Here is a 23,043-nt window from a genome sequence, read left to right as displayed (position 1 = left end):
GCCTTGCACGGCCTTTTGTGAGCTGGGCAGCAGCACAGAGAAAGCAAGACTGGTGGGATGGGAGGGCTAGGAAACCCATTCCCCAGAAGCCACTACCACCCTTAGACCCACGAAGCAAATGATTACTGTAGGTGATAAAGGGAGTCAAGGAGCCAGCATACAGCTGTCAGCCCCCTTCCCTTGCAGGTGGTGACCACTTCCCAGTGGGAGGTAAGAGGGTCCTTACCCTCCTCTTCTTCATTCTCATCATGGCTGCAGCAGTCTTCCAAACCATCTACCAGCTCTTCTTCTAGATCTTCAGCCTCACCCAGGTCTACCTGGAGGTGTGTAGCTGAACTGTAAGAAAGAATCATGCCCCAGCCCAGTCAGTAAGACAGGTCACAGTTAGATCCTCATTCCTTGATCATGTCCCAGTGTTTCTCTCCACTCACCAACCTGCTGTCTCTTGCTCATTTCTCCTGCCCTCAGAGCTTAGGTCTAGCCACAGTTCCTCAAGCCCACAGCCCCTGTGGTGTAGAGAGCTACCCTGTCTCCTATCTTCTCTGAAGTCCCTCATAGCACGTAAGTACACAATTCTGCACACAAAAACACCATCAACGAATGCCTGGTGACTGACTTCAAAGGTCGCTAGACTTCTGGGAATTCAGAACAAGGATTTGGTAGACCAAGATTCCAGAGAGGTAACAAAGCACAAGAGAAGAAGCCAAGCATGTGTATACCCTAACTCTAAAATGGCTGCATTGGGGCGCGTGGGTGGCTCAGCTGGTTGAGCGTCTGACTTCGGCTCAGGTCATGATCTCACGGTTTGTGAGTTCGAGCCCCACATCAGGCTATGTGCTGACAGCTCAGAGCCTGGAGCCTGTTTCTGATTCTGTGTCTCCCTCTCTCTCTGTCCCTCCCCAACACATGCTCTGTCTCTCTCTGTCTCAGAAATAAACAAACATTAAAAAAAATTTTTTTTAATGGCTATCATACCAGGAATGGCAAAGAGCCTGATCTGGTTTGGAATTAAGTAGAAAAGTCACAGGCCCCAACACAAGATGTTTGGTATTATTCTCCCTGGTTTTAATCTAAAACAAACGCTTCCTCTGAAGGACCAGAGAGTAAATCTTTTCAGTTTTGTGGGCCATACAGTTTGTTGCAACTACTCAAACCTACCATTGTAACAGGAAAGCAGCCATACACAGCAGTTAATGAATGGGGAAGGCTGTGTTCCAATAAAGCTTTATTTATAAAAGCAAACAGTGGGCAAGATTTGGCCCACCTACTGGTCTAGTTTGCCAACCTCTGCCCTAAAGTGAAAACCAAAATTCTGGGGCAGCCAAAAAATAAAACCACCTTCAAAGACATAAGGTCAGTGTCATTAAATTATGCTGTATACATTCTCCTGCTCTAAATCAATCAAAAACGTCCCCCAACTTACCCGATATCCCTAGCAGGTGAGTCCAGCTCCCTGGCTTCCTTAGGCCCCTCCATCCCAAGCTGGCCCAGATGGATGGAAGAGAGACGGGTGGCCACATCAGCTACGCCAAGGGGCTGAGAGGGAGAAGGCAGAATGGGAGTTTTGTCTTCTCCCAGTGGTGGGGAGTCGATCGTAGACCCACAGGCAGGGCTGTGGCTGAGCGCATTGGCATGTGAGGCAAGGAGGTGAATGCTGATGCGTTTGGTACAGAAGACTGTGCTGTCCAACTCCAACGTGTCCCGGGCTCTAGGGAGGATCCTGCTGTTTGCTCCAGCATCCTCCTGAGGGAACTGCTGGCCTACTGAGGGAGGTTTCCACAGCCTGTTCTTGTTGAGGAGATCGCACTGCAAGCTGGAGTTCATGAAACAAGACTGTTCAAACCGGCAGCCTTGCCTTGGCTTCTTCTCAAAGCCTCTTGCAGTCAACTTCCTCACGGCCTCAGTGAACCGAACCTCCTTAGTCAGAGCCTGAGAAACAAAGTCGCCATCCAGGCCACAGGGATGTGGCTCTGCTCTTGTGGTTAAGTTACTCCGGTTATACTGGGGAGAGGCAACACTGGTGGTGGACATGTCTAAGGAGCTGGGGGCAGACAGGGTGCTAGAGGCAGGGGCATCATCTAGGACAGTGCCGGTACTCTTGGGGACCTTGTGTTCAATAGGCTGCACTGCACAGTCTCCAGTACCCCCCGAATGATGCCAGGAGACAAGATGGATCTTGGGTGAGGATACTGGCTTCAGGCCCTCTGTGGCCTGCGATAAAGGCACTTTAGTGCTATTTGGCCGCATGAAGGAGTTGTTATTCAGCGTGGGCTTGGAGGGGGAGGAGGGGGAGGAGGGGGAGGACGGAGAGGAGGGAGAGGAGGGGGAGGAGGGGGAGGAGGGGGAGGGGGAGGGGGAGGAGAATGGAGAAGGGATCTTCCCTGAGATGGCAGAGGCCAGGCTCTTCCCCGAAGGATTTTCCCCAGCCGCTCCCAGTGAGAGGTATGGATCTGTAGATGAGGATGCCATGGGCTGAGCCATGGGGGAGACTGTGTAAGAAGGGGCCTTGTTGGCAGTGAGTCTGACAGGGAGGCTCTTCTGAGGGAGAGAAAAAGGTGTTTTTTCCGGGCAGGCTCGAGCGCAAGCAGAAAGACTCCAGTTGCTGGTACGGTTTGTGCCTGCAGCCGGAGCGGCGGTACAGGAGGGTGCCGCCGAACAGGTCTGGGAGGGTGTGCAGGTAACAGGAGGTGCTGTGGCCTGCAATGACGGCCGTGCGCCCTGAGCTACATAAAGTGCTGGGGCAAAAGAAGTATGCTGGCGGGGGTGGGACCCCCAAGAGGCCTGGGCCCAACCCTGCTGAAAGTGTCCCCACGTGCTTCCTCTCCAGTTTCCAGATTGGCTTCACCTGCTGATGGGCCTGAGCCCAGGCTTTGCCCTCGGAGGGTTTCTCCGGTGGCGGGGCGGGCACTGTGCCTGAGGGGCCACTCTGCTTGAAGCTGTTTCTCTGGCGGAGGCCAATGCTGTAGTGCTCTGTTCCTGCTGAGGCCATGAGGGGCCCACATCATGGCCACGTGGCCTCATGGCCCAACTCGGAAAAGGTGCCACACACCTCCAGTAGTAGTGGCTGCATCCTTGAAGTCCGTCAGCCTGAAGGGGAGAGAAGCCATAGGGAACGTCACAGTCCCAGAAGGACAGACCCCGGGCAACAGAGCCCCCCTTCGGTTCTTCCTGGGCACCCGGCCATGGCTGTCATTTAGAACCCTGAGAGAAGAGCACGAGAGTCCTAGGGTGCTTCCAGTGGTCTTCCTGCTACCCTCATGCAATCAAAGCCGGCTTCATCAAGGACACGGACTTTAAGACTCCACCAGTGAGTCTGCTCACGTGTTCCCACACCCTCAGGGAGATCTTTCCTCTCTCTCCAAAGCAAAATACATCTCTCTGTGTCACCATCCACTTCACTGAGTGGCTTCCTTCCCTCGCCTAACCCCCAGTGTGGCAAGGAATAAGGCAAGTCTGGGGGTGGCAGAGAAACCAGCCAGTATCTTCCTCTTCACCAACCAATTCTGAAAGATCAAAGGTCACTTGAGAAACAGATTTTACATCTAGGAGTCCCTGACCAACGTTCAGTCACCCCTGGCGTGGCCTGCATTTTATAGTTAAGTGTGACAAGTTGAGATATAAGCAGAGAATTCCCGGGCTGACCTCTGCAGTTCGCTCAGAAGCTGAGACAGTGATTTCATCTCTTCAAGCGTCTTGCCAACTATATAGACTTAAATCCCATGCCAGCTGTTGGTGGGAAAAAGTAGAAACAAAATGGAACTGGACACCAACGGTATTTTTACTTCAAGTGACCTCATTTCCAGCAGCCACAGTGGGACAGGAGAGTTCAGGGGGCAGAATATAGAGGAAGAAGTAGGAGAGCTTTCCTTACATCAAACCCCAGGAATCAGTTGGGGATTGATCTCAGGGAGGGAGGGCCTGTCTCAGACGTTCCCTCATTCAATGTTTCCTCTAAGGCAAAACCTCTGAACCAGCCAGTAATTCTCAGTTCCAAACAGTCTGTTAAGCATGGTCACTTACTTTCTAAATCAAAGTCACAAAATAATCTCCAATTTTCACAAATGACAGCATCCAAAGGGGAAAAAAATAAGACCCTTCTATAAGAAGTCATTCATCTGGGATAATTCTGAATGGAATCCTGGCATCTTTACCAAGGAAGTGTTTTTGCAATGGCAAGAGGGAAAGAATTAGCAGAGAATTTTTTGGCTCAAGTTACTTCTAAAACACAAACTTCAACGGGGAGAGGTCCTTGTATTTTGATAAGAGACTAATGGCCAAGGAAGACCCACTATTCCTATCTACATCTATAGGAACTGTTGGTGTTGTCTAACAACAGAAAGCCTGCAGAAGCCACATGACATCGCCCTCTTTTCCTGCAAAGGCTGACCTATGTGAATTCTTTCTCAAGGAGAGAGAGTACAAAAACTACAACTCATTACTGCCAACATTCAAAATGGCAGTGGGCTAAAAACAGCCTAAGTTCTAAAACTAGATTTTGATGCCAGTAGCCTCATATTAAGGAGACAGAAAATGGACCTCCACCAAGTCCAAACTATGGAAATACTGCCGGGGACAATCACACAGTATGCACTTATGGTACAGAAGCAGACACGAGGGAATATCAAAGCCTGCTGTGGACTTTACAAGACCACACACGTGTGCATTGTGTACACTCAACAGATTCACAGTCCCAACTCACGTAGTCCTCACGTCTTGCCCTACCAATGCGACCCGACAGACACACCAAAGTGACTGGAGAAAAGGGCTAAGGAAATGAAATGTCACTGGTATGCCTGAAAAATGCCCCACTTGTGGCTCCTCGTGGGCACTGCACTATCTCAGACCTTCACGGCTTTGCAAGTGCCACTCCCTGGAGCCTTTTCCTTCTTTTCACCAGACTGAAAAGTAATCAGCTCGAATATCCCCTTCTCCTGGGAGCCTTCCTGCACTCTCCGCTTTGCAAAGGATGCCTCATCTGTGTGCATGCCACCGTCACTGTTTCTATTATGCTGAACTTTAATGACGGTCTACTGGACCACTCATCTGACCAGAAGCGACAAGCATGTTTTCCTTTAGCCCATGTCCTCAGTTGTGTCTGGAACATAGTTAAGTGCTCAATATTCTGCTGAATGAATGAATACACTGAAAAAGTTCAGTAAATGAAGGGGAACACGCTAGCAGTGATGAAGACTAATTTGGGCATCTAACAAATGCCAGGTAGTGTGCTAGGCATTTTATCTCTATTATCTTATTTAATCCTCACAAAAACCTTATATTCAATTTACTGGTGATGAATCTGAAAATCAGAAAAGCTAAGTAACTCTTCTATAATTAAACAACCGATAATGAGTGGTGCCTAGATTAAAACTAGAGTTTGTCTGACTCTAAATGGCTCTTAAACAGGAATGAAACACACACTCATTCCCTGTCCCCTCAATTATCCTTAAGCTTCAGGTTCAAGAGAAAACCCAGGTTGGAAACACTCTCCCACCGTTTATATTGAGTCCGTTCGTGGACGAAGCTTGTAAAAGCATGTGCTCGTCTCAGAACCGCGGCCAATCCCACTTTCCCCCTGTAGCCATGGATGCCCACTGCCTGCTGCCTCAGGGCTGGGTGAAGAGAACCCTTCTTCCTCCCTTCTGCCCACACCACGCAATGTTTGCCTCTCTGCATCGTGTCACATGAATCCTCAGTGCCAGGAATACTGAACCAAGTGGCCTGGCATCTGGCTGACTTGACTTCGAATCTGAATGAGGAAGAAGGAGCAAAGAATATACTTCTGCCCTCTTCAGAGGCTGCAGGTGGCCTGCTCCCAGGCACAGTGTGAAGCAGGCCAGCTGGGCATGCGCCAGAGTAAAGTGGGTTCTCCTCTAACAGGATTCCAGATCTCCTATGTCTTTGCAATGGCTGTTTCCCACTCCTTGTTTCCTCTCGTAGTCCCCATGATGTGTAGGATGGCAACTTAGAAATGAGCCACCTGTCTTTGTAAGGACACATTATCCGGACACAGGGGTCAAACAGATGAGAAGATGGTTTCGCACATCCCTTTCTGGGAAACAGCTCCAGAGCTAGTAAGAGATAACCAGGGTTGGCGAAGATGACAGTGTCAGGAACTGCCAAGCAAAACCGATCTGGCATGTCAGATAACCTACACGAGTAGCTTCAAGAACATGAAGTAAACAGTATCACTCATAACAGTACCACGTACAAATGTTCTGACCTGGTATCATAGTTTTTGGTTCAGAAGTAGTGTCTGGTTTAGACCAGGAAATAATGGTTGCTAAAAGCAACCTTCTTTCTCTTTAGAGATCATTAATGAAATCAAAACCCCATGTGATGGGGAATAGAGACCTAGCTAGAAAATTCAGGCAACCTGGGTCCCAGGGACCTTTGACTCCTGGCCATGGGTCACCTTTTCCACATGCTACCCTCAGTAGCACTGCCACTCTAGTACCAAAGAATGACTTCATCTGACTATAGGAATGAGAAGTGACAAACTTTAAAAAACCTTCCAGGGGCTTCAGGGTAGCTCAGTCAGTTAAATGGCCAACTTTAGCTCAGGTCATGATATCGCAGTTTGTGAGTTTAAGTCCCGCATTAGGCTCTGTGCTGACGGCTCCTGGAGCCTGGTTCAGATTCTGTGTCTCCCTCTCTCTCTGCTCCTTCTCCACTCTGTCTCTCAAAATAAATAAACATAAAACAAAAAATAGAAAAACGCCTTTGAAGGCTTAAATATAAGTACAGGAAGTGAGGGGCTCCTGGGTGGCTCAGTCGGTTGAGCGTCCGACTTCGGCTCAGGTCATGGATCTTGTGGCTCATGAGTTCAAGCCCTGCGTCGGGCTCTGTGCTGACAGCTCAGAGCCTGGAGCCTGCTTCGGATTCTGTGTCTCCCTCTCTCTCTCTGCCCCTCCCCTGCTTGTTCTCTCTCTCCCTCTCTCTCAAAAATAAATAAAAACATTAAAAAAAAAAAGTAGAGGAAGTGAGGAAATAGTTTCAAAATCTAACACATTGCAATAGTGGTTTCTGCCATAAAGTCAAAGCCTAGATGGACAAATAGTGTCTGGTACCCAGACCCCAGAGAAAGCATATACTCAGAAGGCCATTTTCCCACGAGGTCATAAAACCTGTCCCTTGTAGTATACCCTGGGCTCCTGACACAATGTACACCACCCACCCCGCCCCAACTCCCTCAGATTCCTAAGCACACTGTGATGATACACACTGGTGTGTCTATGTGTGTCTTTAGAATCTCAGAAACAGGCTGCCCATCTCCCAGGAAACGTTATAGGATGAGACATCGAAGGCAAGAATAAGAAGGAAAGGTATTTATACACGTAGGAAGCCTCACAAAGGCTACTGATGAAAGCCTTGTTTCAAAAACGCCCAACTGGTGGTGCCTGGGTGGCTCAGTCGGCTAAGCATCCGACTCTTGCTTTCGGCTCAGGTCATGATCTCACAGTTCCTGAGATGAAACCACCCCCCCCACCCCCCACCCACAGCATCAGAGCCTGCTTGGGATTCTCTCTCCCTCTCTCTCTGTCCCTCGTGTGCTCTCGTGTGTGTGCTCTCTCTCAGAATAAACAAACATTAAAAGAAAAAGAGTCTGTTTCTACAACAACAACAAAACACAAGAACACCCAACCCAAGCAAGTCTAAACTTAGAGTAATTGGTGATTATATAAATTAAAAGGATTCACAAGTCCCATTATTTTCATTCAATTTACATACATTTTTTTAGCCACATATATATCCACTACTTAAAGACAAGTAAAGGCACTCATACTTACTCTCTCTCAAGCGTCCGCCATTAGTTGACCCTCCAACCAAGAGCTTGTGAGGAACTTACTTTAGGAACCAATAAACTGACCTCATCTGTTAGATTTTGAACAATCTAACACATTTCACAGAGCTACTAATCTTACACCTTTCTTGCTCCTACAGATTATCCCTGGGGAATAGGAGAACTCAAGGGGTGAACAGGGGATACAAACACTATGCTATTGCCAGAAGCGTTCAAGTTTAGAAGCAAACAAGCCTGTTTCTGATTAAGTTCCTCAGTCAAGATCCACACAGGAACACGCCCAGCTGAAAAGAAAGGTTAGTTTAGGGCAGATCAGCTGAGGAGCGTGTTCTTGGGAATAAAAGCCCCTTTGAAACAGCTCTCAGGACATTTGAATGTGTTTAAGCAAAAACAAAGGGCTGGAAGAATATACACTAAACTATCATGGTAAGTATCTTGGGGAGAAGAGTGGAATGAAGGATGGGGCAAGGGAGGGGAAGGGAGGGGGACATTTTTCCAGTTTACTTCATGGGCATCTGTATTGTCTAATCCTTCAAAACAACAACAACCAACCACATGTTACTTGTGGGAAGTATTCCAAGAGTCTCCAGGGCACTATGATCCCTCACAGACATGCTGGGTCAGTAGTTACCATCCCTTCATAACTCACATCAAACAGAGCTCTGATGAATAGTGAATTCATTCAATGCTGAAACCACACAACTGGAATGTTTGAGAAAAGACAAGAGAAGAAGTATCATAACCCCCACTGGGTAGCAGTGAGATCAAATTGGAAAATTCACATAAAGCACAGTCCACACTAAACATTCAAGGGGTGGGTGGCAGTTATCATGCTCATTACTGGCACCGTATGGTCAAACCTTCTTCCCTCAGCTCTTTTCTCAAGTATCAATGAAGGGGGGGGGGAGGGGTCGGAAGGGGGAAACACACATGGAGAAGGCAGCACAACAAGTATTCCGTTGCAAAATTTCAGCTAGTACAAATAATGTTTGTATAAAAAGACATAGTAGTCTGGTCATTTGGGAAACTTCTGTGCAATTTATTATATTACTGGTAACTAGGTTCTTCACCTGCAGGTGTGACTTGGCACTAAAAAACAATTGAAAAGTGCTTTTGGGGGGGGGGGGGGAAGGGCGGTGCCTGGGTGGCTCAGCCAGTTAAGCTTCTGACTCTCGATTTTGTCTCTGGTCATGATCTCATAGTTCGTGAGTTTGACCCGTGTCGGACTCCACACTCAGTGTGGAGCCTGCTTAGGATTCTCTCTCTCCTCTCTCTCTCAAAATAAATAAATAAGCTTAAAAAAAAAAATGCTTTGGGATATACCCTTACAGTTTTTATATAACTAGATGGTTGGGATTTCTGAAAACACTGGGTGAAGAGTTAAAAAGTGATTGTTACTCACTTAGTGCCCAGACCCTGATCACTACATACCATTTGTCAATAAAAAGAACAAAGGAACTAGAGCTCCTTGGAAAATAGTTGGGACAGGAAAAGCATCAGATGAGCCCAGACTATCTCTTATGCTGCAAAAACTAAGGAAACATTCAAAATTTGATAGAGGCATCGTAAGATCACAGAAACAGCTCATATCACACTTAATAGTAAAACACTAGATGCTTTCCCTCTAAGATTGAGAATAAGACAAGGATGTCTACTTTCCTCATTTCTAGTCAACACTGCATTGGAAATTCTAACCAGTGCAATAAGGCAAGAAAAAAAAATTAAGCGTATGTAGATTGCAAAGGAAGAAATAAAACTATACTTATTTGCAGGAGACATAATCTTGTACATTGAAAATGCTAAGAAATCTACAAAAAAAACTTCTAAATAAGCAAATTTAGTAAGATAATAGGATACAAGATCAAATATAACAATTGATTTACTTCTATATACTAACAAGAAAAAATGAAATAAAAGAAACACATCCATTCACAATAGCATTAGAAAAAATAAAATCCTTAAGAATAAACTTAACAACAGGTGCCTGGGTGGCTCACTCAGTTAAGCATCCAGCTCTTGGTTTCGGTTCAGGTCACGATCTCAGTCATGAGATCCAGCCCCACATTGTGCTCTGTGCTGAACGTGGAGCATGCTTGGTATTCACTCTCCCTCTCTCTCTGCCCCTCCCCAACTTGTGCATGCACATGTGTGTGCTCTCTCAACATAAATGAATATTAAAAAAAATAATAATAAACTTAGGACACCTGGGTGGCTCAGTCAGTTAAATGTCCGACTTCAGCTCAGGTCTTAAGCTCACAGTTCATGAGTTCTGGCCCACGTCGGACTCTGTGCTGACAGCTCAGAGCCTGAGCCTGTTTCGGATTCTTTGTCTCCCTCTTTCTCTGCCCCTCCCCTGCTCATGGTGTCTCTCTCCCTCTCAAAAATAAACATTAAAAAAAAAATTTTTTTTAAATAAACTTCACAAAAGAAGTACATTGAAAACTACAAAACACTGCCAAGAGATATTTAAAATTAAATAAATGGAGACATATAACATGTTCATAAACTGGAAGACTCAGCATTGTTAAGATGGCGATTCTTCCCAAACTGATCTATGGAGTAAACGCAATTCCTATCAAAATCCCAGCAGGCTTTCCTGGAGAAACTGACAAGCCGATCCTAAAATTTATACAGAAATGAAAAAGACCCAGAACAGCCAAAAACAATTAAAAGAGGGGAAAAAAAAAAAAAGTTGAACTTACACTACCTGATTTAGAAACTTAGTATAAAATTACAGTAATCAAGGCAATGTAAGTATTGGCATAATAAACATACAGATGAACGGAACCAAACAGAGTCCAGACATAAACCCTTACATTTACAGTCAATTAATTTTCAATAAGGTTGCCTATGCAACTTAATGAGGAAAAGGATAATCTTTAACAAATGACTTTGGAACAGTGGGTATCCATGTACAAAACATGAACTCAGACTCTTACTTTAGACCATAATTGACTCAAAATGGATCATAGAGCTAAATGTAAGAACCAAAACTATAACACTTCCGGTAAAAAAAAACAGGAGAAAATGTTTATGACCTTGGGCAAGGCAAAGATTTATTAGATATGATACAAAAATCGTGACTGAAAAATTTTAAAGGAAAGTATGGTTAACAGTCCAGCTGTTAGCTGGATTATATCATAATTAAGAACTTAGAAAGGGGCACCTGGGTGGCTCAGTTAAGTGTCCAACTCTTGGTTTTGACTCAGGTCATGATCTCACAATTTGTGAGATCGAGCCCCGTGTTGGGCTGTGTGCTGACAGCACAGAGCCTGCCTGGGATTCTCTCTCTCCCTTTCTCGGTCACCCACACTCTCTCTCAAAATAAACACATAAAGTTAAAAAAAAAAAAAAAAAAAAAAGCTACACACACATATATAAAAAAAAGAACTTAGAAAAACACTACTGAGAGAATGAAAAATAAAAATCTATGAACAGGGAGGAAATAGCTGCAATTATAAAGGACTTGTATTCAGAATATACTAAGAATTCTCACAAGATGAAGGGCACCTGGGTGGCTCAGTTGGTTAAGCTTCCGACTCTTGATTTCAGCTCAGATCATGATCTCACAGTTTATAGGATAAAGTCCTGAGTGGGGCTCTGAGCTGACAGGATGGAACCCGTTTGGGATTCTCCCTGTCCCTCCGCCCCTCCTTTGCTCGCTCATGGGTGTGTGCATATGCACTCTTCCTTCCTCTCTCTCAAAATAAATAATAAAAAAAAAAAGATGAAAACGAACCCAATTTAAAAATTTTTAAATAGGCAATTTTAAAAATAGGCAAAACATCTGGGGGCACCTGGGTAGCTCAACTGGTTGAGTGTCTGGCTCTTTTTTTTTTAAATTCTTTTAATGTTTATTTTTGAGACAAAGACAGAGCACGAGTTGGGGAGGGGAGGAGAGAGAGAGGGAGACACAGAATCTGAAACAGGCTCCAGGCTCTGAGCTGTCAGCACAGAGCCAAACGCGGGGCTCGGAGCCACGAACTGTGAGATCATGACCTGAGCCGAAGTCGGATGCTCAACCGACTGAGCCACCCAGGCGCCCCTAGTGTCTGACTCTTGATTTCAACTCAGGTCATGATCTCACGGCGAGTTCAAACCCCACATTACACATCAGACTCCAAGCTGAGAGCACGGAGCTTGCTTAGGATTCTCTCTCTCCCCTTCTCTCTGCCCCTGCTTGCACACACGCGCACGCGCGCGCACACACACACACACACACACACACACACACAAACACACTCTCTCTCTCTCTGTGTCTCTCAAAATAAATAAACTTAAAAAAAAAAAAAAGGTTATTACTACTTAAAGGGAAGCTTGGTTGTCCTCAGACCAGGAGGTAGGCAGTGCACAATCAACTTCAATTTTTGTTTGAAATTAGACTGGCAGGAATGAATTTTACCAGTGAATGATTCCAGCCAATGAAGTAAGACTCACTCATTGCTCCATTACCTGAAGCAGGCTTGACTGGGGATCCATCACTAAGGTGCAAGAACTGAGGTCACATGCCTTAAAGAAGGGCCTCCCCAGTATATAAGTCTTTTCAGTGTAGCCACTGGTAGCCACCTTAATATGAACTAGTCACCCAGCATACTCTGCTCTAACCTGCCAGGGAATTTGCCAACCCTGGCTTAAAGGGGAGTAAGAGGAAGAAGGCAAACACGGGAGCCTGGCAGATAAAGTTCAACAGCACTTTCTCTGGGGCCCATCAACACACCATGTAGGGGGAGGTCTCTGATTTTTAGGGGAGAAATGCTGTTTAAACCTGATTCTAAGCAAAACCTCATTGTCCAACAAAACACAAGACCTGGTCCCGACTTCAACTGAAAAGCAGCTGCTGTCAGCACCAGTTGAGAAACAAGAACCTAGAGGCTGAGATAAGGGCTGGCTAGGGTCGAAGGACCACGGGGACAATGGGAAGCTTAAGGTTTTTTGTTCTTGTTTTTTCCTATAACCACTGTTACTCAAGAAGGGAACATGTTTTCTGTTAATCTTCTTGAAACTAGATGGGAATGTCAGATTTCAGTAAAGTCGTGCTAAGGACAATGGGAGCGGGGCTGAGATAAGAATGTATCAATCAGGGGTGCCTGGGTGGCTCAGTCTGCTAAGCATCCAACATCGGCTCAGGTCAGGATCTTGCAGTTGTGAGTTCCAGCACCAGGCGGTGTCAGGCTCTATGCTGACAGCTCAGAGCCTGGAGCCTGCTTTGGATTCTTTGTCTCCCTCTCTCTCTGCCCCGCCCCTGCTCATGATGCCCCCCCCCCCCTCTCTCTCTCTGTCTCTCTCTCTCTCAAAAAAAAACATTCAAAAAACAAAAACAAAAACAAACCAGAATGCCATCAATCATTTCAATCCTATTCCTCACTTAACCGACTCACCTTTAGAGACCTTGTAGAATCAGAGGCAGTAAATAAGCTTCAAATGCACAAAAAGACTTCAGTAAAAAAAACATCCAGGCAGAAGGGGCTAAGTCCCTTTGGTATTCATGCAACACCAACACTCCCAACGTGCCCTGTGGCAATGATTTCACCCTGACCTCAGATCTTCACTCCCACTCACTCAATCCACCATCAAGTCTTTCCAGCTTCAAATGTATGCCCTTGGAGCCATCTATTCTCCAATTCTACCATTACCTTACTCCACACCACTATCACTTCTCACCTGCTGGTTTTCCTGCTTCTAACTCTTATGCCTTCTTTATAATCAATTCTCCAGACTGTGGTCATGGTGCCCTTTTTAAAATGTAGCTTAGGGGCGCCTGTGTGGCTCGGTCGGTTAAGCGTCCGACCTTGGCTCAGGTCATGATCTCACGGTCCGTGAGTTCGAGCCCCGCGTCAGGCTCTGTGCTGACCGCTCAGAGCCTGGAGCCTGTTTCAGATTCTGTGTCTCCCTCTCTCTCTGCCCCTCCCCTGTTCATGCTCTGTCTCTCTCTGTCTCAAAAATAAATAAACGTTAAAAAAAAAGTTTTTTTAAATAAAAATAAAAAAATAAAATGTAGCTTAAAGCCATCTGGTGGTTCCAAGGCCTACATGATCTGACTCCTGTTTCTCTGACCCTATGAGAGCCATTCTTCCTCCTCACTAGGTGTGTTCCCACCTGTGCTCCCAGAGGCTCCACTGTTCTCTCTGAAACACTCAGATCTTTAGAGTTCAGCAAATATCACCACCTCAAAAAGCCTGTCTACGCTGATGCAGTACCCCCGATCCTTCCCTATCACACTACCTCGTTTTAGTCTCACTCCTCCACTAACTGAAATAATTGGATGTTAATATTTCCTTGTAACTGCCTAAAGAAATAGTGGAAAAATAAATAGGAACTGATTTCTTTTTTTTAAAGTTTACCAATGGGGTGTGAGACTTACCTATCTTTTCCATCATTTTAATTTCTGGCTATAAAAATGAATCACGTAGTCAAAAACCATATTCCTTATTTTTAAAACAAAAACTTCAATTATTTATGCATTCCTTTGTTGTCTATTTTCCCTTCCAGAATGAAAGCTCTTTGAGAACTGGGACCTTGTTTACATAGTGTTATGACGAGCCCTGGAAATGTAATCGGGGCTCATTTAATATTTGCTGAATATTCAAATGTATCTACAACAGCTAAAACCAGCACAGCCACGAGTGTACTCTCTTCAGGTCACACAGGTGCTCCTACCACCATCTCCTTGTTGCTACTTCTTTACTCAGTGCAGGAACCAGGCCACAGCCACACCCAACTCCTCCCCAGTGCCTTTTCTCCCCATGAAGCCCCCTCCAAAGTCCTCCAAGTTCCTCTTTTATCCCTTCCCTCACATCCAACCACTCTGCTCTTGCAATTTCAACTATTAGTTACAGAAGAGCCACTCTTCAGACCTGACCTCTCTCAAGCGTCATGTCCTCGTCACCAACTGTCTGTTCTACCTTTTCATCATGCGTCTCCAATCACTTCAATCCAGCTTGTTAAGCCAGCCCTGCTCACTTGTCCTTCAGTTTCTTTCAGTGGAACTTTCTTTCTCTCAGTCACCTAAGAATATGTCAGTCACCTCGGACTTCATCCTTTCCCTTATTCTTCATGGCCAAACCAGTGATAAAATTTAAGAGATTCTCTTCCTTAGCAGCTTCATTTCCCCACCCCTACCCCAGTTCTGGACCATTGCAATAACATCCAGACTGAAGTCTGTGTTCCCAGGGCCTGCCCTTCTGAATTCCATCCTCCAGGAAGCCTCCAGATTCACTTTGCTTGATTTTACTTCAATGGGTTACTCCTGATTCAAACATTTTCTAGGAGTCCTCATTAAATACCACAGTAGCCCAACAACCATCCGCATCAGAATAACATGGGGTGCAGATTCCCGAATCCCATCTTCAGAGAGGATTCGGTAGGACCAGGAATCTGTGCTTTTTTTTTTTTTTTTTAAAGTAGGCTTCACATCCAGCCCAACACAGGGCTTGAACTCACGACCCCGAGATCAAATCCTTGAGCTGAGAGCACAAGTCAGAGGCTTAACCAACTGAGCCACCCAGGAATCTGCATTTTTAACATTCCAGATGATTCTCACATGAGTCAATAAATAAAATCCAGATTTCTCAGCTTGGGTTTGAAAGGCTTATTTCCATTTCCTTCTACCTTGAACTGCCGTATGAACTGTGCTGGTCTTAACACTAAACTCCTGGAATAAACCTTCCAAACTTGTCTGCAGGCCTTTACTCCACTAAGCCTCTTCCTTCTGAATCCTTATATTTTATTTACCTTTTCCAGGCACAACTCAAGCCCCACTCTCTCCATAAATATCTCTTGCGTATTTATTCCTCTAACGTGATACTTTGCAAAGGCTACTCTCAACACTATTCTCTTTTCACCTGGATATACCTCACAAGCTCCATGATGGTCTTCATAGGGAATCCCGGTGTACCTATAACAGACAAATGCAAAGCTAATCTGGCAGAAGGGGGCAGATCACTGCCCTAGTTTGACCTCCTCCTCAGCAATGCCTCCCACGTCTCCTCCCCAAACAACCTCACCGGCACCAGGCTCCCTAGAACAAGGTTTCGAAAACCATGGACTTGGGGGTGATGGGTACATTCAATGTCACTCATACATCCACAAAGCTGTTAAAAATAGGTGAGCCTCAGGGGCGCCTGGGTGGCTCAGTCGGTTGAGCAGCCAGCTTCCGCTCAGGTCATGATCTCGCAGTCCGTATGTTCGAGCCCCGCGTCGGGGCTGGACAGCTCAGAGCCTGGAGCCTGCTTCGGATTCTGTGTCTCCCTCTCTCTCTGCCCCTCCCCCACTCATGCTCTGTCTCTGTCTCAGAAATAAATAAACATTAAAAAAATTAAAAAAAAATAGGTGAGCCTCAGTGGCTCAGTAGGTTAAGCATCCAGCTCTTGATTTTGGCTCAGTTCATGATCTCACAGTTGATGTCCCCAGCCTGTCTGGGATTCTTTCTCTCCCTCCCTCTCTGCCCTTCCCCTGCACTCTCTCAAAATAAATAAACAAACATTAAAAAAAAAAAAAAAGCTGTTAAAAATAAAACAAAAAAACTTGACTAAACGGATAAGACAGGAGGATAGGGGGCGCCTGCATGGCTCAGCCGGTTAAGCAACCGACTTCGGCTCAGATCATGATCTCATAGCTAGTGAGTTCCAGCCCGACGTCAGGCCCTGTGCTGACAGCTCAGAGCCTGGAGCCTGCTTCGGATTCTGCGTCTCCCTCTCTCTCCGCCCCTCCCCTGATCACACTCTGTCTCTCTCAAAAATAAATAAAAACATTAATTAATTTAAAAAATAAAAAGGATAAAGAACTGCAAAACATTCTTAAACAAAATGACTTCAAACATCCCTTTCTTTCTGTTTACAGAGCTAGCTTAGCCCAATATCTACCCCCTCCACCCACCCACCCACCTCACCAAACGCAGGGCTCTTGCAGTAGATCCCCAACTGCCGTCCGGGGCTGCAGCCTCTGCTCTTCTAGAGCAAGCAGTCTCAGGAAGCACACCAATCTGCTTTGTCATCTTTATCCGGCATCCACAAACTGCCCGTTTCATTCCGCCTTCCACGCTTTGAGATGTAATTTTGCCTCAAGTTTCCTCCTTAGTTGAGAGTGAGTGATGAGCAACCTACGCTAGAAAATCTATGGCTGTTGTTTCAAACCATCAAGTCTCCAGGGGCCAGGTCCAGACCAACTTGGACAAGGTATCAATTTCTACAGAAAGCAATTATTCATTACCCACTGATCAAATCACTCTCCTATATTACAGAAGTGGGTGTGGCCCTTGGGACCTGCACTTCCCTTTTCCTCCTCCACCTAGGTTGTCTCTCACCGTCACCAGGGGGAACTCAGGACATCAGAAATGGCTCAGAGTCTACAATTCGAAAGCTCTCTAATGAGACTGCTTTAATCGCTCAGTAGATATGTTAGAAGATAGAACTGTCTTATCTGGAACCAAGCTGAATGGGGAGGAATATAGGAATCAGACTCAATTTCTCTTATGAGATAAATCCCAAGCTATGTCTCCCTCAAAAAATGTGGAGGAGCAATGAACTTCCTGAAGGCCTCCTGAGAAAGGAAGGTCAATACCGTAGCCCTATGAGAAGGGAGGGCCAATACCACAAGTTAAGAAAGCCAGCTTTTACAGAACACAGTTCAGTAATGCAAAAGGAGTTGGCCAACCTGAGAGAAAAATCTAGCTTAGAGCACCTAGAGCTGAGGGAGGTAAATCTACAAATTACTGAAGAGTGAAAACTGCTGGAGGCTTAACATAATTGGGTGACTAGCTCTCCTAAAGCCTTCGCTTTTATCACCAGAAAGCAACCTCTTTCCTCCTCCTGAGGGTGGACGGTGGTCCTCTGGGGATAGTCCACAGGTTCTGCTGCCGAAACTATTTTCCTAACAAAACTAAGATGGGATTCGCCTTTTTAACTGTGCTGGCCTTCCCACTGACGGTACAAAAGCAATGGTGGGTCAACATTTGGTGCCGAAGCAAGAAGGGAGACAATGGCACGCCAAGTTAGATCCTTCGCCACCACACGCTTCCTCACCACACAGTGAAAGAATGCCACCTTTCCCAAGAATGTCCTTGATGGCAGAGTCAAAATTCTATTAAAGCTCAATTCTGGAGGGCATCTTTTTAATATTCTGTGTGACAAAACAAGAAGCACATATAAAACACCTATGTGGCATACAGAAGATGATGGCTACCTCTAAGGAAAGCACTGTGCGTATGAATTGCAAAATTTTTCTGTGGAACATCATGCTCACTTGGAAGAATAAATGACACGAAAGCGATGGGTTATTCAGACTTTGGCATTTGGCAAACATTTTCTAGAAAATAAAACAAAGTGAGACTGGCAACTCAAGAAAAAAACAACTGACAGTATTTGTTGCCAATGATAAAATTTGAGCTTCCGAGAGAAAATTAGAATTTTGGCAAAACTGTATCTGCCGCCATGAGCTTGACAGCTTCCCAACACTTAACCCTTTTTCTGATGAGAGTGTGATGATATGATTTTTCTGACACTGTTAATAAAATGTGTCAACGTTTGGAAGAGCCACGTAACTCAGTGAAACCAGTATTTTCCAGATACCTATCACACAATGCTACAGAATCCTCTCTGGGTAAAAGACGCAGTCAAAATGAGAGACCAATGGATTTTAATGTAACAAAGTATGAAAAGTTCACTGCTATCATTTCAGATACCACACTGTAATAACTTTCATAAAACCATCCCTTGTTAACTTGTGTGTAACACCAAAGAAGAATATCCACAATTATCTGAAAAGGCTATTAAAAATACTCTTCCTTTTCCAACTAAATGTCCGTGTGAGGCTGGATTTTCTTAATAATTCAACCAAAACAACAAATCTGACTGAACACAGAAAGAGATATGAAAATCCAGCTGTCTTCTATTAAGCCAGACATTAAAGAGATTTGAAAAAATGTCACTCTTCTAATCTTTTTGAAACAATATCATTTTTCATTTTAAAAATTCTACATTAACTTGTAATGGCTTTTTTATTTCTAAATGAATTAATATATATTTCAATTTCTAATACGGTAACTATCAAGATTATGTATCCCAATTAAAAAATATATTGAAGATCCCAAAGAGCTTTTGAAGTGTATAAAGAAGTCCTAAGAGTAGTAAGTCTGAGCACTCTGGTCTAGAATACCACTGTCTGTCCAGAACACCCCTGAGGGCTCCCAAGGACAAAGTTCTTTGTGGCACCTGGGTGGCTCAGTCGGTTAAGCATTCATTTCAGCTGAGGTCATGAACTCACGGCTGTGAGTTTAAGCCCCACATCGGGCTCTGGGCTGACAGCTCAGAGCCCGGAGCCTGCTTTGGATTCTGTCTCCCTCTTCTTCCCCTCCCCTGCTCGTGCTCTGTCTCTCTCAAAAATACATAAATAGGGGCGCCTGGGTGGCTCAGTCGGTTGAGCGGCCGACTTCAGCTCGGGTCATGATCTCGCGGTCCGTGAGTTCGAGCCCCGCGTCGGGCTCTGTGCTGACCGCTCGGAGCCTAGAGCCTGTTTCAGATTCTGTGTCTCCCTCTCTCTGACCCTCCCCTGTTCATGCTCTGTCTCTCCCTGTCTCAAAAATAAATTAAAAAAAAAAGGTTAAAAAAAAAAAAAACCATAAATAAACATTTAAAAAATAAATAAAGTTTAATTCTAAAATTTTTCATCACAAGTTTAAACAAGTTTATTCTTCTGTTAAAAGGAGACAGAGGGGCACCTGGGTGGCTCAGTAGGTTAGCCTTCCAATTCTTGGCATAGCCTCGGGTCATGACCTCGCAGTTCATGGAATAGAGCTGGGTGCATCGGGCTCTGCGCTGACAGTAAGAAGACTGCTTGGGATTCTCTCTCAAAATAAATAACTTAAAAAAAAAAAAGGAGGTAGAAACTACTAAACATTTTATAAAAAGAACTAAGTTAACCGTAATTGGAATAAGCATTTCATGATTTAATAAAATAATTTTTAGCTATCTTATTGAATAACACACACCTAAATTAAAAGAAATCTCTTTAAAAGCTTTTCATCCAAGTTTGATCCTATAGCTTGAAAAACCCGTGGTCCCAAAAAACATTCTAATCACATTTAACTGTGGCGTTCTTCTGAATTCAGCATATCACAGACTTCACCCTAACACAAATCTGTATTAGGGGGAGAGGAAGCCTTCTGGGTTTTCAAAGTAATTTAATCACCAAAGGAGGCCTTCCTGAAATCAGTATTTCCAAATGCTTTGTTTGGCAACCCGAGGTTTTTACACTTGGGATAATACAGGGAAGTGCGAAGGATATAACATCCCTCCCCAGGCCCCCCTCCACCTGCCTTTTCTTGTAAAGTTAGTTTCAGAAGAGTTCATTTGAAAGCTGAGGATCTGGAAATGGAGCCTTCTAAAGCTATACACGCAGGTGTATCCCTTGGGAGTCTTGGGCCCCAATTACCCTGCTTGAAAAACCACTGCTCTTGAGGATACTGTTCTCTTTAACAAAACATCCAAAGCCCTTTGTGATCTAACCCCTATTAATTTTCCTTTTCCTATTTGTCACTGGATAGCTACCTCCAAATGCACCTCAGGCGTGTCAAACTGCTTCCAGTTCTCTTTTTAGGCCTTGCTGTATTTTCTCTAAAGTTACTTTGTACCTGGAATGTGTTCTCACTTCTTTATTCCCAGAAAACACTTGATAACTTTTCAAGGTTCCATTCCACCAATCAATAAGCAGCTGGTTGCCTTCCGGGCACTAAGGGGGTGGGTTTTATGCAAACAGTGGCTCAATATTTACTGCAAGAAATGAAGGACGGGGGGAACACTGTCCCAAAGGGTCCCCCAGCTATTTGTTGATTAGCTAAACCAACAGATGATGAAGTTGAGGAAGATGTGATCTGCAGTATCTGGGGGAGCAAGGATTACTCAATAAAGGAGGAAGGATTCAAACATTTCCAACATCCAGAAAGAGAATGTGAAGACCAGGGAACGGGGATGGTATAATTTTCCGAGCAAGGCTGGGTTAAAAATCTAACGTTCTATCGGAGCACACACCACACAGTATGGCAAATGCTAGTTTACTTGATGAAAATCTCTAGACTACAAGCTCCGCGAAGACATGCCTGCCTTGTTCACCATTCCCCCTTCCAGCGCCTTCCACAGTCCCTGGCTCATTAAATCTTTGTCGATATTTGTAAAACACTGTTGAATGAATGATTAAATAAAGGGATGGACAAATGAAGAGTTAACGTTTACAGGATCTCAAACCCTATTTGAAACTCTACAGTTTGGGAATAGTATCTCTCTACACCTACTGAAGGTGGAGAACTAAAAAAGTGGATATCCGTGTTCACTTCACCTATGAAGCCTGAGAGGTAGCTTGGGCTCACACACAGGCGAGGAGAATTTAAACCGCAGCGCGGCGGGAAAGAGGAGGCACGGAGGCCCAGGGTGAGGGGATGCTGCAGGGTCCGGGCGCCCAGAGGCGGGGCTGACTAAGTTCACGGGGCGTGGCGGAGGGGGAGAAGGGTCCCCAGGACGCGCGAAGACCCGGCCCGGTGGAAGGCCGCAGCCCCCTCGCCTACCCGGAGATGGAGAGCTGGCGGGCAGGAAGCAGGGCTGGGGCGGGAGCCGCCGGAGAGCTTGGGGACCCGCGCGAAAGAACCGGAGCAGAGGGAGGGGCAAGAGAGTCGGGCCGGCGGCGGGTCGTTCCCCCGGCTTCACCGCCACACTCACCTAGCGGACCGAGCTTCGCCCCGGCTCGGCGCCGGCTCCGCGCTGCTTCCTCCCTCGGCCTGCTGGGGCGAGCGGGCGGCCTCGGACGCCCCTAGCAACCACACACCACCACGCGACCCGCGCTCCCAGCCGCCGGCGCCGCGGCCGCCTGCCACGCACTGCGCGCGCCCCCAGCGGACGGACAGAGGGCCTGGAAGGGGCTATCTCGGCAGGGAGGGAGGAGGGCTGGCGCGCGGAATCTCGGGGGTTGTGGGACCTGGGAAGGCCGGCCGTCACCAGCCTCGCGCAAGCGCAGTCGCTTCAGTGCGCGTGAGACCCGGAGAGCAGAATTCTGGGAGTTGTAGTCCCGAGATTGAGTCCCTGAAAGACTATATTCTGGGATTCCAGGATTCTCTCCTTTTCTGGGCCCTGATTCCACTTCACCTCTATGGACTCACTTGGGCCGTGCCTTAATTCGCTCCTCTAAAATCAAGGAATTAAGGCTTTATTGAAGAATTTTCTTATTTCTCAGCAAAAGCCTTTTGAGTTTGACTCCAGTAAAGGACACGCGGCCACATCCCTTGTTTCCCTCCAACCCACTTTCCCCTAACTCCATTCCACTCGGAGTACTATTACAACCTCCTGCTTTATGAGCTTCAGGTATGAACTTTAGGAAACACTGACTCCAATTCATTATCTCCCTAGGCAAGACAGACGGTGCCCGAGATGTCCTCAGTCCCAAATGACCCTAGACTTAATGGATTTGAAAATCGAAAGAGAGCTGGAGGGTGAAAAGATCTTTTCTAAACAGTAGGCTACAGAAATAAAGGGAACAATAAAAGGTGAGACTAACCTAATGAAAACAATCTGGACCAGAGCAAGGATGCGTAGTAAATCATTGATTTCAGCAACAGTATGACAGATGCTAAAACCGTTAGAGGACTGATTGGGGGATCCCCTATAGATTTTAACCAATCTTAGATCGTGTATTGTGGGACAGCTATAATTATGTTTCCTAATGTGATGCAATTTAAACTACACAATATTTAGGAAGTAGTGAATTTTTGTCAAAAAATTGTTGAATCTGGGGTGCCTGGGTGGCTCAGTCGGTTGAGCATCAGACTCTCAATTTTGGCTCAGGTCATGATCTCATGTGTTATGAGATCAAGCCCAAGTCAGCATGGAGCCCACTTGGGATTCTCTTTCTCTGCCCCTCCCCTGCTCATGCTCTCTCTCTCTCAAAATAAACAAACATTTTTTTAAAAGTTGAATCTGAATCTAATCAAGCTTTTGTCTCCAACTTCCAGTAAAGAGAAATAATGACACTGCAAGAAAGCAATCCGACAAATCCAGAAGGTGGGCCAATGTACAGACAAATGACCTCATTTCTTCAACGACTTCAGAGTATTAAAAAAAGGTGTTCTAGATTGTAGGAGACTTAAGAGACATTATCAAATGCAATGAGTGGAACTTGTTTGGATCCTGAGTCAAACAAACCAACTGTAAAAGATATTTTTGAGACAGTGGAGAAATCTGAATATGGGCTGGGGACATTAAGAA

At 45.5% G+C, this 23,043-nt stretch overlaps 1 protein-coding gene across 1 annotated transcript in view; it reads right to left on the bottom strand.

Moving 5' to 3' along the window:
- TTLL4 (tubulin tyrosine ligase like 4) overlaps positions 1-21,759 on the bottom strand; it is a 36,902-nt gene extending 15,143 nt beyond the window's left edge. The window contains 4 exon segments of the mRNA XM_042995349.1: positions 227-336; positions 1,424-2,571; positions 2,573-3,087; positions 21,505-21,759. Of these exon segments, the coding sequence (XP_042851283.1) occupies positions 227-336; positions 1,424-2,571; positions 2,573-2,989 (1,675 nt within the window). The 5' untranslated portion in view covers positions 2,990-3,087; positions 21,505-21,759.
- Positions 21,760-23,043: the final 1,284 nt, after the last annotated feature.

The sequence above is a fragment of the Panthera tigris genome, chromosome C1, assembly GCF_018350195.1.
Source record: "Panthera tigris isolate Pti1 chromosome C1, P.tigris_Pti1_mat1.1, whole genome shotgun sequence".
In the NCBI taxonomy this organism is placed as follows: domain Eukaryota; kingdom Metazoa; phylum Chordata; class Mammalia; order Carnivora; family Felidae; genus Panthera; species Panthera tigris.
Note: the sequence above shows the minus strand (reverse complement) of the source record. Positions and strands in the feature narration are given on the sequence as shown.